A 14,319-nucleotide genomic window follows, 5' to 3' on the forward strand; every position below is an offset into this window, starting at 1 on the left:
TACACCTTTGCAAGTATCTCCAAATGTTTCCATTTCCTCCACCAAACGTTTTAACTGAATACGGACAAGGTAATGAAAAAAAAAACAATAAAACAATTAGTATGCAAACAAAATTACATTTGGAGATTGCCTCAAAAAAATGTCCGCTGACTTATTTGCAGCTGATTTATTTTAGACTGGATTTTTTTAGATATTTTTTTTTCCACTGAATTTTTGGGGGAATATTTATACAGGAGAATATTTCGAGGTGTTGAGGTTTTTTTTACATGTTGAATTCCAATGCTGAACAAAAATTCTGTCTTGGGAATTTCAATTTTTTTTTTTAATTCAGTGTTTGAAATTCAAATTCAAAATACGTTGGCACGTTTACCTCCATCGACATGAAGACCTACACCACCTGAACACATATTTACTTCAAATAAAAATGCTTAAATTACTTAAATTAATTCATGTAATGCAAGTTTTTTTATGCATTTTTTTCATAAAGCTTTTGTTTTTTTCCCCCCTCTTCAAACACTACATGAGTCTACTTCCACCTCAAATTTAACAGGCAGGAGGAAAAAAAACAAAAAGGTGAACCGGTGCAGTCAAAACTCGAAACTATGCTAGTGCTAACAGCTAATAACGCTAACGTTAACTAATATGCGTCAGACAACGTCAAACGACGACGTCACTCACCACGGAGTTCTTCATGGCGGCCTTGACGGTAAACGCTTGAACGTGTAGCGTTGTTTTACTCCTCAACATGTCCACGACTCGTGTCTTTGTTCTTTTTTTTCCTGTCTTAAATTGGTCAACGTGGCCAATTTGGTTGCTATGCAACTTTTTACAGACGCCACTGTTGGTTGCTGCGCGCTTGTGCGCATGCGTGTGTCAGCAAGCCTTGTTACCATAGCAACCGGCCGGCAGCGCTACAAAATACCAAGAAAGAAAGAAAAAAAGAAAGCGTTGCAGTTCATCAGCCGAGGTCCTCCGCGTTAATACGTGTAGAATAGGTTGCACTTCATTATTCAACAATGGCGCCCCTTCACAACACATTAATATAGAGAGCCCGTTAATTTTTTTTTTTCGTGGGAGGGGGGGGGAATCATTAGGATGATTTATTAGATCTCTGCCTAATCATTTTAATCACGGTGAGGTCAGCGTGGTGAAGCAGTTGCGGTGTGTTTGCATGCAAGCATTTACACAAGTCGGGTCAAATGATTTGCTGGATCACTCCACATGCTAAATGAATCTAATGGCTCATATTAAAAGTCAGCATTTTTTCCCAACAGCAAGAGAGAGTTGAGTACTTAACTGAAGGTGACCCTGCTACATTGGAAATTGTCATCATTATTAAACGCTGCATCGCATTTTTTTTGGGGGGGGGGGGATTAGCAGTGTTTTGGTGTGGGATAAAAAAAAATGTATACATGTTCAAAATTTACGTTCAACGAATCAATGTTACATGTTAATAGTACTTGGATATTTTCGGGGTTTTTAAGGGATTGGATTCACTCTCCGAACTGCCGCATAGTGCTTTATCCGTAGCCTATTTCCATCTTGAACTATAGTTAAGTTTTGTTTTTTTGTTTTTTTAATGTATTGATACAGTTTCTAGAAACGTTTGGTGCTAATGTGCAGGACACATTTACATTTGCATATTGTTTCATAAGACATGAAAAGATAACATGACAAAGTCACAATCTGATTTATGACTTACTGACTTATGATTATGCCACAACTGTTTGGTAGAATTTTGCAAAGTTCTCAAAAAACTGCAAGTGTAAAAATCAAATTTACAATCAGTCATCTAAACTGTCTTTCATAATGTGGCTTTGTTTTAAAGTAAGATTTATGTTTAGATTATGTCAGGTTCGCCAATTTGACATATCGTGTTCGAAAGCTAAAAGGAGAGACAGACAGCTCAAGTGGAGACAGAAAGGTTAACAAAGTTTATTTGGCAACTTCATCTTCCTTCTGTTCCTCGATGCTTTTCACACATTCCCTTTTATAACATCGGGGAATCAGATTACACTCAAGGGTGGTACAGTTCGTCTTCTCAAAAGCTGGTTTGGTCCGGTTCATCATTGGTGTGTCGTCGTGGGTCGCAGCTGACTTTGACGTCAGCATCTCTTATCAGGACCTAGCACGATGTTGCTTGCTTCAGACTCACTTCTGAAGAAGTGCCACCGCCCTTCTTTTCAACATGATATGTGCACCATGTATTGAAATAAAGTTGCGTCATGGCAAATGTATAATAACCTCCAAATATTATTCTAACATTCCCCCCTGTTTATTCTACATTTGCCCCAAATATTATCATCAATGGAATTTCCAAAGATTTAATTCCATCAAATCATTAGCTTGATAGCAAATGTAAACCCCTCTATTTTTCTTTGTTTAACTTTAATGTATTTGAGCGTTTTGGATTAACGAATAGGATCTCCCAGGTAAATTCAGTCGTCGTCATCAACTTGGTCATCACTGTCTCCTCCATCACCAGCACTTCTGTAATTAATCAAAGGATATATTTCCTGTCGTTTGGAATTTGTTGGAGCGAGAGCTGTTGAGATAAGTCGGAAAAGCAAAACGCGAATGCAGGGAATACAACAACATCCATACAGTACAAGGATTGAGGTGAACATTGTTATAGAAATCATTACAGAAAATACCATATTTTTATATTTACCAAACGTTTTGTTCCACCACTCATCCCATGCAGAGGTAGTCACACCTGAGTGTTCCTTCAGCTTATGCTTCAGGGTGCGCAAGCCTGCAATGGCTCTTGTGAGGGACCCTTCCGGAGAAGTGTTGTTAGGAATGAAAGTACAACACTGATCACCAATCACGGCGCAAACCCCTCCTTTCTCTGCCAACAGCATGTCCACCGCGATGCGGTTTTGAAATGCCATGAGTGATGTTGCTGCCAATTGTTCTTTTGGACCAATTTTACGTCACCCCAGATGGAAGGACGACGTAGGACCAATTGTTCTTTAATAGCTATAAATCCTTCTTCAATGAAGTTCCCCAATCTTTGCACGTTATAGTGTATGTAATTTATTCGATCCACATTCTTATTCGGTGTAATCCAAAGAAGAATGGACTCGAACCCCGCTGCGATTTGATTTACCAATTTATACTCATCTGGTACGCCCCTTGGTTGGCCAATTGCATCCAAATAAGTCATATCACCATCCCTCCAGGAAGCACTTCGTCTTTTCCTGGCGTAATAATAGGGGTATTCGTCAGCTTCAACTGCCCTTTGAATATCCCTTGCTGTGGATGGAAAAATAGACACTGGTAAGAGAAGTGACACCAATGCACAAGTTCCAACTGCGTCCTTTAATGAATCAAATAATTTAGTACCCCGCACCACCACCACACATCGCTGCGTGGCAGTAGTGTACCTGCTTGGAGTACAGTTGTTTTACACCACTTGTGTTCCTGTGAGATTACACAAGTAAAGTTAGCCACTGCCACATCGGTAGAAAAGATAGGCTTATCTTTCGTTGCCTTAATCGCAGCGTACACATCATTCCAAGCAATGCAGTCCGCATTAGGTGTTAATTTCATCATTACTTCTAAAAGGCATGTTGATGGAAGAGCTGTTGGAATTACTCATAGTAATGGTCTCGGACACATGCATGAAACACAGCTTTAAGTGCAACCAAAACTACACAACACAAAATCTCAATTTTTTATCCACGCGAAACTAATGTCAACCGAGAGACCCCTAATAGGGTAGGGTTGAGATGACTTTTTACAATGCACAAGGTGTATGTTGCTTGGGGAAACTGTCCTCGTTTTGGGCTTATGTTTCCCTGACAATTGTGTCGAGCACAGATCATACAGGCTCTTCAAAAAATCTTTTGAGAAAAAATTAAAACCCATATGTTGTATAAAATTGGTTTGGTTTGTCTTACCATACCATCCCTCCTGTTTGACATGTGTGTCAACATGTGTCAATATTGCGAAAAATATTTTTTGGAAGAATTGTTTTTTTTTTTTTTTTTTTTTTTTTTTTTTTTTTTTTTTTTTTTTTTTTTTGGAGACAGAAAGGTTAACAAAGTTTATTTGGCAACTTCATCTTCCTTCTGTTCCTCGATGCTTTTCACACATTCCCTTTTATAACATCGGGGAATCAGATTACACTCAAGGGTGGTACAGTTCGTCTTCTCAAAAGCTGGTTTGGTCCGGTTCATCATTGGTGTGTCGTCGTGGGTCGCAGCTGACTTTGACGTCAGCATCTCTTATCAGGACCTAGCACGATGTTGCTTGCTTCAGACTCACTTCTGAAGAAGTGCCACCGCCCTTCTTTTCAACATGATATGTGCACCATGTATTGAAATAAAGTTGCGTCATGGCAAATGTATAATAACCTCCAAATATTATTCTAACAGATTAATTTATTGCTCGTGTTTTTTTTTAAATAAACGGCAAAAGGACCTTAAAAAATTGCATATTAAATCGCAATATTGAGCAGGAAAAAAATATCTCAATTACATTTTTTTTTGCAAAATTCTATCTATCTATTCTATTCTATGCTGTCCTGTGATTGGTCACTCATTGTTTCAGGTGCACAGCTTAGCCAAAGTTGAGTAGTCTAGTTAGAAAACAGCAGGAGCACTGCATTATTCCAATTTAGGGATGTGGCACTCTTAATTCTCCGATTATTTTTTTTTTTTGGGGGCCTCAGGAGAACTTGTGAGCTGGTGCAAGTGTTATTAATCGCCAGCGCACAGGCAATTTCTCTAAAAGCCCCTATTTGTTTTTTATGGCTCCTTGGAGAGTGGTGGGTATAACAGCAACGGGCGGGAGACTGTAAACAAGGCATGCGAGGAAGAAAAGTGATGTCGCTGTCAGCAATCCGGTCCCTCTCTCTCTCTCTTTGCTTTCCTCGGAGGATTACCGAGAGGAAGAAGGGAGTTTTCAGAGAAGCAAACTGGAGCGTCAGCAGCCTGACTTTAGCCGGACTGAGAAAATTATTGTTCAAACGCCAGCGCACTATCTGGCTACCGTCAGTGCAGGCGCTCAGGAGGCCTTGCTGCAACGGCGGATGAAATTCAAAGTCGATAGAGTTTTGCATGTCTCTCAAATGTTGTGCGCTCACACGGGAATTTGTGTGCGAGCGGAGGCACACGCGTGTCGGGTTCATATCTAAAATTCACAGCGTTTCAAGGACACACAAATAGTGCAGAGCTGAGTTATATGTTATAAAAAAAAAAAAACCTTTGTTCCATTTAGGGTCACACATACTTGTAATTGCAATGAACTGAAATGGATTTCCAATGTCAAAATTGAAATTGCAAGCAAATATCCGTTCTGGATCAGATCTACAGGAAACCTCTTGGGCTTTGTTCCCAAACTTAAACTGGAAAAGCTTTGACAGAAATGGGTAGTTTTTTTCAAATTCAATTTAAATTGGGCCGACTGCCACCAAATTAGGAATAACCAGATGTCAGGCATGACTCTTGTTTTTTTCTCTCCCAGGGATAAAGGGGGGCTTGACCAACACATAATTGGCTGAGAAAATCAGTTATAAATATATTTTAAAGGGGAGGTCAACCCCCAATAAAATATTTTCAATAATTGTTCGATATGCCTTCACTGGTCGAAACATCGCATTCTGATTAATGTTGCGTTTGTGGAATAAGAGTTAGGCAGCAAAAATCTACCTATGTTTAGAGGGGGGGGGGGTGGCCATTTTTGTCACTTCTGTCGACTGAAAATGGCATCACAGTTGCTCATGGCTCAGGCAACGACCAATCACGGCTCACCGGTTTTCTGGAACTGAGTTATGATTGGTCCTTATCTGAGCCCTGAGCAACTGTGAGTTCATTTTCCGTCAACAGAAGTGACAAAATGGCCGCCCCATGAGATGGCTGACAATGAATGGATTTTACTGCTTAACTCATATTCCACAAATGCAATATTAATCACAATGCCATGTTTAGACCATTGAAGGCAAATAGAACAGATTATTGAAAATATTTTTGGGGAGGTTGACCTCCCCTTTAAAATATACTTATAACTGGATTTTACTGCTTAACTCATATTCCACCAAGGCAATAGAAATTAGAATGCCATGTTTTGACTAGTGCAGCTGCGTAGAACATATTCTTGTTAAGATTTTTTGGGGGGGGTTGACTTCCCCTTTAAAATATCAAATAAAACACTGGGATGTTTTAACAGCGTCTACACAGATTTCTGACGGGCCATAGCACCCCCTCGCCCTGGTGCCGCAACATCCATGCCAAAAGTAAACGACCTGGCAAAACACATACATATTACGAATATTAACAACAATCGAAATATAGCCCATATTCTGACAAACACATGTAATCTCCCACCACCTGCAATGCATCGTCACTGTCACGCCGTCTGCGGTGTCGGCTAGATCTTCAGTCTATCAGGTGGAGCGCATTAAAGCTTTCCTGCCATCGTTCACCGTGTGGGGAAACGGCAATTATGATATCGTTAGAGCAGGAGCTTGGACCTACATCACAGGGGACCCAGAGGGAGCGGTAGAAGAATCTCAGCAGGAAAAAGTACAGCGAAGATTTTGCCGCAGTGTCGCTTGTGGCCCCAATTACCACAAAGAAACAAGGCCAGCAGCCATTAGTGTCGGCCATTAGGTGGCCCGGGGGCTTGTTGGCTTTAACAGTAAGCCACAGTAAGTGATAAAAAAAAAAGTACATGACAAGCATAAATAATAGCTAACAGACACAGATTTCTTTTTGTGATAATATAGAAAGAATATATATTGAGTGAAAGATGAAGAAGGTGTGAAGTATTGTATCATGAAGTAAGCAAGAATATCCAAACGATTGTTGGCTACGATTTTTTTTTTCTTCGCATTTTCCAGTGGTGGGGCCGTCAAGGCATTCAAGGCCTTCTCTGCTAGCCTAACATACGCAAGAAAAGATGATCATATTCTTCAATTTAATGTCATATTATATTCTAGTGTTGTATTTTTAGTGAGAGTTTTTATCCAATCAGAATTCCGCGAGCTCGTGTTGCCAGGCAGATTTCACAATACTAGTAGCACGCACTATTCTTTCCGAGGCCTTCAGATACAATCGTGCGTGCATCTGTTCTATCAAAGTCAATCGGCTTTCAGATTTGATCGACAGTTGCGATAGCCAATCAGATCACGAGTTGGTTACAGTGAGCCTTCTCGCTGGCCTTACGCTGAAGGTGATGAACGTGTTTTGTGATTGGATACTCACTCGTGAGAGGGCAGCCCTATGCAGAATCAATACACCGGAAAGTCGTAACTGGCGACCGTTCGAAAATCTAAAATATATTCTTGCTTTTTTAAACCACAATGTTTGAAGGAGGCAAAAGTGTGGATTTAATCGCAGATTCACTTGCGAGGCCATTTTCAAGACGGACCTTTCAAGAGAAGCTCGGTCATCCAACACTCACTCAGGACTGTGTAAGTGTCTTTCTGTATATTATTTGTCCAGCCGTGGTGTCGTAAATGATGGTGTTATGAGGGGGATTTATTCAAGTAGAACTAAGTAGGACTTCACTGAAGGCCGACGTGTGAAATGCACGGCCCGCCACTGGCATATTCTACAAAACATGTTTAGTGTTTCGCGACAATGTTTTTGTGAGATTTCATGCAAAAATTTGTCCAAACCAAAACAAAATTGGATAAAAGGCTTTTGTCTTTCCATAGCCCACGCATATATTACCGAGTTGTTTTCTTAAAGTTGTCACGCTATGTTTTCCACGGTATACTACTGCTCTGGAAATTCTTTGCATCCTACTTTTGACTGCAACCTTACTTTTAATATTGAGATTCATTTGACGCTCTCTTCGGATCACGTGGCTTTTGCTGCAAGATGCAACTCAGGCGCCGTTCTGGTTCGACGCTGCAGTTGCGTCGCTTCATGCCTCCGATATGCTGTTCTGCAGGCATGTTTTTGTGACGCTAGAAAAATAATTTATTGATGGACCTTATGAAAATAATATGCCCTATCGCTGCCAACCTGCTGGCAATATCCTGTGTAGAGGTCTCATAACAATATACAGTGTTTTCATTGCAACATATTTGCCTTTTCTTTGTGGAGCGCGTGGTTTTGCGGCACCTCTTACAATCGTCTTTGCATCGTGGCAGATGTTGTGCACACGGGCTTTGTTGTGAAGCCTCTTGAACAGGGATGGGCAAACTTTTTGATTGACGGGCCACGATGGGTTCTAAAATTTGACAGTGGGGGCCGGACCAGGAGCTGATGGATGGAGTGTTTTGGTAACCTCACCTCATCAGAGGAAAAAAAAATACATTTAATTTTAAATGAAAGTGAATGAAAGCATTACAACAATATATATGTCTGAAAAAACAAAGTATTTAAAAAACATCAACAAGATTTATTCTTTTAATTTTTTTTCTAGTTCGGCGGGCCGGATAAAAACATTTAATGAGCCGCATGTGTCCCCCGGGCCACAGTTTGCCCACCCCTGCTCTAGAGAATTGTCCACTTCTAGCAACTTTTGTAGGATTTCCTATTAAATTCCCATGCCTTGAAACTGCAATAAATAAAGTCGATGTATTGTTTAAAACTGACTTTTTAATTGCTGCTATACAGATAGTTGGGTCTGTGGGTTGTCTCTCGTCACATTAAGCGTGAAATTAAACAACCAAGCAAATATTTTATATTATCTGCCTATTTTGGAAACGGGTCAGTAATTGAGTGGTTGTCTGTTTTTTTGTTGGACTCGGAAATACTGAAAAATATGCCAATACAACCCAACGCTCGCTCCTTCATCATGGTTATCCATCCATCCATCCTTTTTCGATAGCACTTGTCCTCACTGTTCTCTGGTGAGCTGGAGGATATCCCACTTGTTCAGGTCGCCATTTAATCTTACTGCCCATGTCGAGAAACAACCATCCACACTCATTCACAAACTCCACAGATTCGAACCCTGAATCGCAGAAATCTATTTTGTCTTTTGTTTTTCTCAATTATCTGGTTGCTGCTTAAACGCAAGCTCGTTCACTCACCCAACTTGCTGTCGTCTCTGACTCAGGCCCCACCCCCCACATTTAGACACAAGTTCATCCAATCACGTTTAGGTACCTTACGGCCTTTAACGCCAAATCAAGCTTCACCCTCTGAAGCAGACGAAAGTGCAGCAGCAGCATCCCAGGTGTCATCATTGTGTCACCTGTGAAAGCAGCAACGCTCAGCTGACCTCACAAGTCTCTCGCAGGCATTGGCATAGAAGATCCTCCGCCACTCTTTTCCCGCAGCGTGCTCCACGTCCTGCAGTCAACCCTCGCTCTGTCCTTTGAGTGCTCCTCTGGGTAAGATCAGTGACACTCCAACGAACCGAAGAGGCGTCACCTCGTCGGCTTGGTGCCGTGCCGCCGAGACCTCTCCTCGCCTTTGTCGATACGCCCAGGGTGCAATCAGGAACATTAGCAAGAGCCACACCGGACAAATTTACAGCCGAATAGATCCTCCTATAACATTGGAAATGATAGCGGCAATCCTTTTAAATATTGTGCTTTTCTGAGCCTATTAAATATAAAAAGCGGTGGAACGCCTAAGTAAACACACAATGTTGGTTAACTATTCAAGCTGGGGGACTACTTATTGTGGCCATGCATCAGTAGGAGGAAAATGTTATTTACATTTACCCTAATGCAGTGCAGATGTTCTCCATCTGTACTAATACCTTTTTTGCCCACGCTTGTCGATTTTTATTACCAGTGTACCATTTCTAAATGAAAGTTATCTTCTTTGCACATTATGTATATACGCAGACTGAACCTATTTGTTATGCTTTTACAGTATTTGATGTTCTTTTACGCATCCATTTTCTATACCGCTTGTCCTCATTAGGGTCGCCGGTGAGGATAAATGGTTCAAATAATAGATGGCTGGATGGATGAGTAACTGTAAAGGGCCAAATATTTTGGAAAAGATCAATAAAGTTCTGTGGTACCACTTTAAGGCTAGTGTTAGACTTATACGGTAGGGTTTCAAAAAGGGGTCGACCGATTAATCGATTTAATCGGTTGATATTAGGTCTGTGAAAATCGGCTAAGAACATTTTTTTGCCATTTTTTTTTTACACTTTAACACATTACACATATGACAATTTCATGACATTCAAACATCCTCTTCAAAATAAAAAAAAAAAAAGTATGAGCTAGCATACTTGCTGACCCAAAATAATGTATACACTCTAAAAATATTCATAGTTATTAATACGTTTTTCCTATTTCAGATTTGTCTAACCCTTGATAATGGAGGATACTCAACTAACATTCCAGCATAAGAAATTTAGAAAATCGGTTCGGCAAATTTCACGTGAAACAGGTATTCCCAAATCTAGCGTTCATCGCATTTTGAAGCGTGCTCAGTGGAAGAGTTTTATTCCAGCGCTTGTTCATGCTCTCAATGAAGAATGTGCTCAAATACCAATTGGAAATGTTGCTGGACGTTTGTAGGTCCATTTCTTCAAGATATGAAAAGTGTATTGAACAAAACGGCAACCAGTTTGAGCACTTGATGTAAACTCATAATTATGAATATTCTGCTATTGACCCCAAGTAGTTTGTATCTTATTAAAGGTTAATTTCCTAAGGTTTTTGTATATTTTAGTCTCAGATTCATTCAATATGTATTCTTTCTCTTGTATCACTCTATTTCAAAAGTCAAAATACATAAATTAAATAAGTTATTATGATTCAAAGAGTGTATACATTATTTTGGGACACCCTGTATTAGTGCTGTCAAGTGATTTTTTTTTTTTTTAACTAATTAATCACAAAAAATCCTTGATTAATTGCGATTAATCACATTTTTAAACTACTATTTTTTTGCGAGGCTTGGAACAGATATTTACTTGAATAATTTCTTGGAATTGATGCAAAATCACCAAATGTATAGTATATTTAGAATCAGAATTGGAATCATTCAAAAACTCTTATAATAGCTTTGAATCTTGAATAAAATCTAAATGGAGACATTACAGGCATTTTTCGTCGAAACATTTCTCAAAACTGCCCACAACCGCCACACTCCAGCAGTGTTGGTTTGCAAGGCCCAGTGGTAAATTGAGCACGGTGTTTTGTTCTGAGACTTGCTAAAGATGTACAGCTAATATGGCGCAATATTTGCTCAGTATGCAAATTATTTATGAAGTAAATCAAACTGAGTTAATTGAGTTAAAATATTTAACTGAGTTAAAAAATGTTGGATTAATCACCTGAGTTAACGCTTTAATTTTGACAGCCCAAATATATATATATATATATATATATATATATATATATATATTTATTGTCGTTAACATTAAGGGACCAAAACAATATTATTGAAATATTAATAAATAATACTAACAATATTTTTTCTCTTTTTTGATTAATCAAATGATTATTCGGTTATCAGAATTGTATTCTGCCCAAAAAGGAAAAAAATCCCTATCGGTCAGGCCCTAGTTTAATTTCAGAGTTTCTAGGGATTTAAGACAGTGTTATGCTTCTAAAAAAGTGTTGATTTTTTTTTCTTATTAAATTATGAACTTCAAATTTCCTGTCCAAGGGTTTCGGTTTTAATTTAGGTTTTAAGGTTCGACTTGAAGTTAGTGTTTAGCCTCTGTAACCGACTTTTTGCTGAACATGCAACATCACCATCAAAATCCTGCAAACAACAGAAACAGTCCCAAAAAAACACTTGTCTCTTCCCCAATTTCAGACAAAGCCCAAATGCATGGATGGCTTTGAACGAGCGGGCAGTTGGCAGGAATACTCGCTATCAACCTCTCTCACAAAGCCACAGCATATTGATCCTCATGCATTATAGAAACAGCTCTGAGGCCAGATGATATTGGAGCGACATATTCGCTACATCAGCGAATGTGCATAACATGCCCGCTGGAGCATTGCAGCACATAATCAGTCCCAGCGATGAACATATGGATGATAACATCGATAATGACGGCGCAGCACTCAGGTTGCTCATTGTTTACGCAATAATATTCGTTCCTGCTAATGCACTTTTAGATCCTCCCTTGGTTTATTGGCACTCTTGAAGCCGCTCCTCCGTGTGTCAAGGGAAGAAAACCACTGTAATAATACTAAAATTAAGTTAAAGTAGATATGATGCTTTTAGCTATACGGAAATTATATAAGCAACATCTGCGTGACTGATTTCTATGAGAACGGACTATCATAAAAATGTTAAAATTACCACTCTGCTGTCAGCTAAATGTTATTTACATTAGCAATGTTTGTGTGGCATTTTTATAATTAAAACCCTTGTATAGCAAAACTAAAAAGAAATAAGCTTCACCCGCCATTTCAATGCTAGTCATTGGCCACTGCGCTTTCAGCTAAATGCTAATTATGTTCGCAACGCGAGTAACAGTTTCTTCCAAATATCGTTTCATGAAGCTGAAGCAAAACTACTTGTCACTTGAAGAAGCTCTAAAATAAAATTTTTGGAACGCGACACCAATCAGTTCCGTGCTAGACTTTAGCCACGATGCTTACAACATGCTAATTGTGTTAGCAATATTTGTGTGGCAAGTTTTGACCCCAACCACTGCATAGCAACATTAAAATAAAAACCGGAAAGAATTTAGCTACTTGCTATTTAAGTTAGAAATATTTTTTTTTACCAGAACCACTGTGTAATAAAACGGCAATAAATGAAAACTACTCGTTTGAACGTTTGCTAGCAAGCTTTTCCCGTCATTTCCATGCCAGGCATTAGATGCATCCCTTTTTGCTACACGCTATTTCAATTAGCATAATTTGTGTACGCAATCGATTGGATGACAGATCATCACAGGCTTTTCCAGCTGGAATCATCACATCTAGTCGCCGTGGCAACACCTCACCTCTCCACAGAAATGCGCTTCGGTGTCACCCGTGGTTCAGTGTCACATGACCCTGAACGTGTGAACAGCGATACCAGTAAAGCCAGTGGGGCATGTCAAAAATGACGATCACCTCGGTGAACATGGTGTCAGCGGGGGTACGGAAGCAAGTGCGGCGAAAAGGGGGAAGGAAAGGAAGGTCGTGAGACAATGTGATGTTATAAAGCTCCCCAAAGACAGAAAAAAAACAACTTTCAGGCATAGCTACAGGGTCATGTCAAATTCAATGTCTCTATCCGAGAGGTTTATTTCAACAAATTGTTACGGTTCTAGTTTGCAAAAACATTGAAATGGAAAGCATCAAAATAAAGACTTTGTATTTAGAACAGGACCCGGAATTAAATGCTGCAAATTCCCACAATGCCGAACCTGTTGCTGTGGTAGACGAACAATGCGGACGGACTTCCCCGTTTGTCCAAATTGCACAAACGTTACCAGGCTGTCCCACTAGCAAGCGACAGGTTTATTTTTACTAGCTGGAAATACCGTCACGGCACATCCACCCAGCCCACGTCAACAGGACATTGTTTCAACTTCCTTCAAATTGGTGTTGATTTAAGACAGGGGTGTCGAACTCATTTTTGTGGACGGGCCACATTTCCCTCAGGACCGTTATGACATGTATCACCTTACGTTATCACATAAACACAACAAATTTTTTTTACATCAGAAGCCAGTCAGTAATTGTTTCTTCAACAATTTTTCAATTTACTTTAAAAGTGGAGGATTGGCAACAAATAAATGGCAATATCTCATCTCAATGTTGTTAAAAGTGAATAGAATGTGCTAGAAATGGGAAGTTGACGCACATGATTTGGCCTTCGCGGGCCACATAAAATGAGGTCGCGGGCCAGATCTGGCCCCCGGGCCTTGAATGTGACACCTGTGAGTTAAGAGAATCGGAAACATGAGCTAGCATACTTGCTAACTAGAATGAGATTGTTTTTACACTCATGAAACCTTCCGGCACACTAAAGAAGCTCACCACCTCACTCAGAGTTTTTTTTTTTCCCAGCCGTATAAATCACTCCGCCAAATCCTTGCTGATCTTGCCGCCATGTCGTGACATGGAGGCCATCCACCAACCAGCCCAAATTCTATCCATCTGCTTTGCGTTTGTTTTGGAGCGCTAACTAATCACTGACTGTGTACGAATGGCTAAAAGAGAACCATTTGTGGAGAAAAATTCCTGCGTAAACAAACCTACAAGGGGACGGCGCGATAAAAATCAACTGATCTTCCCCCACTCGGAGAGATTCAAAGGCGTTTAGAAAAACAAACTTCAGCCGTAATTAGACGAAGGCGGCTACATTGCAACTGGCAAGTCGAGACGTCGAAACACCCCACAGTTTTGCTTTAGAAGATTCCGAATGAATTTAAACAGAGCCAGGAGCGGCTCCACGGGCATGTTTTCCGACAAAACATCGCCCGTAA

The 14,319-nt window shown here is 39.9% G+C and overlaps 1 protein-coding gene across 4 annotated transcripts in view; it reads right to left on the bottom strand.

Moving 5' to 3' along the window:
• Nucleotides 1–14,319, bottom strand: part of pacrg (PARK2 co-regulated) — a 242,126-nt gene that overhangs the window by 167,883 nt on the left and 59,924 nt on the right. The window contains exon 1 of one of the 4 annotated variants that reach the window (XM_088314365.1): nucleotides 679–831. The exons of the other annotated variants lie outside the window; for them this stretch is intronic. Coding sequence (XP_088170491.1) covers nucleotides 679–747 — 69 coding nt within the window. The 5' untranslated portion in view covers nucleotides 748–831. Of the gene's footprint in view, nucleotides 1–678; nucleotides 832–14,319 lie in introns of those variants that run through there. 4 annotated transcript variants of the gene reach the window in all.

This window comes from Idiotropiscis lumnitzeri, chromosome 1 (genome assembly GCF_059441095.1).
Source record: "Idiotropiscis lumnitzeri isolate Australia: NSW breed Sydney's pygmy pipehorse chromosome 1, RoL_Ilum_1.0, whole genome shotgun sequence".
Lineage (NCBI taxonomy): Eukaryota > Metazoa > Chordata > Actinopteri > Syngnathiformes > Syngnathidae > Idiotropiscis > Idiotropiscis lumnitzeri.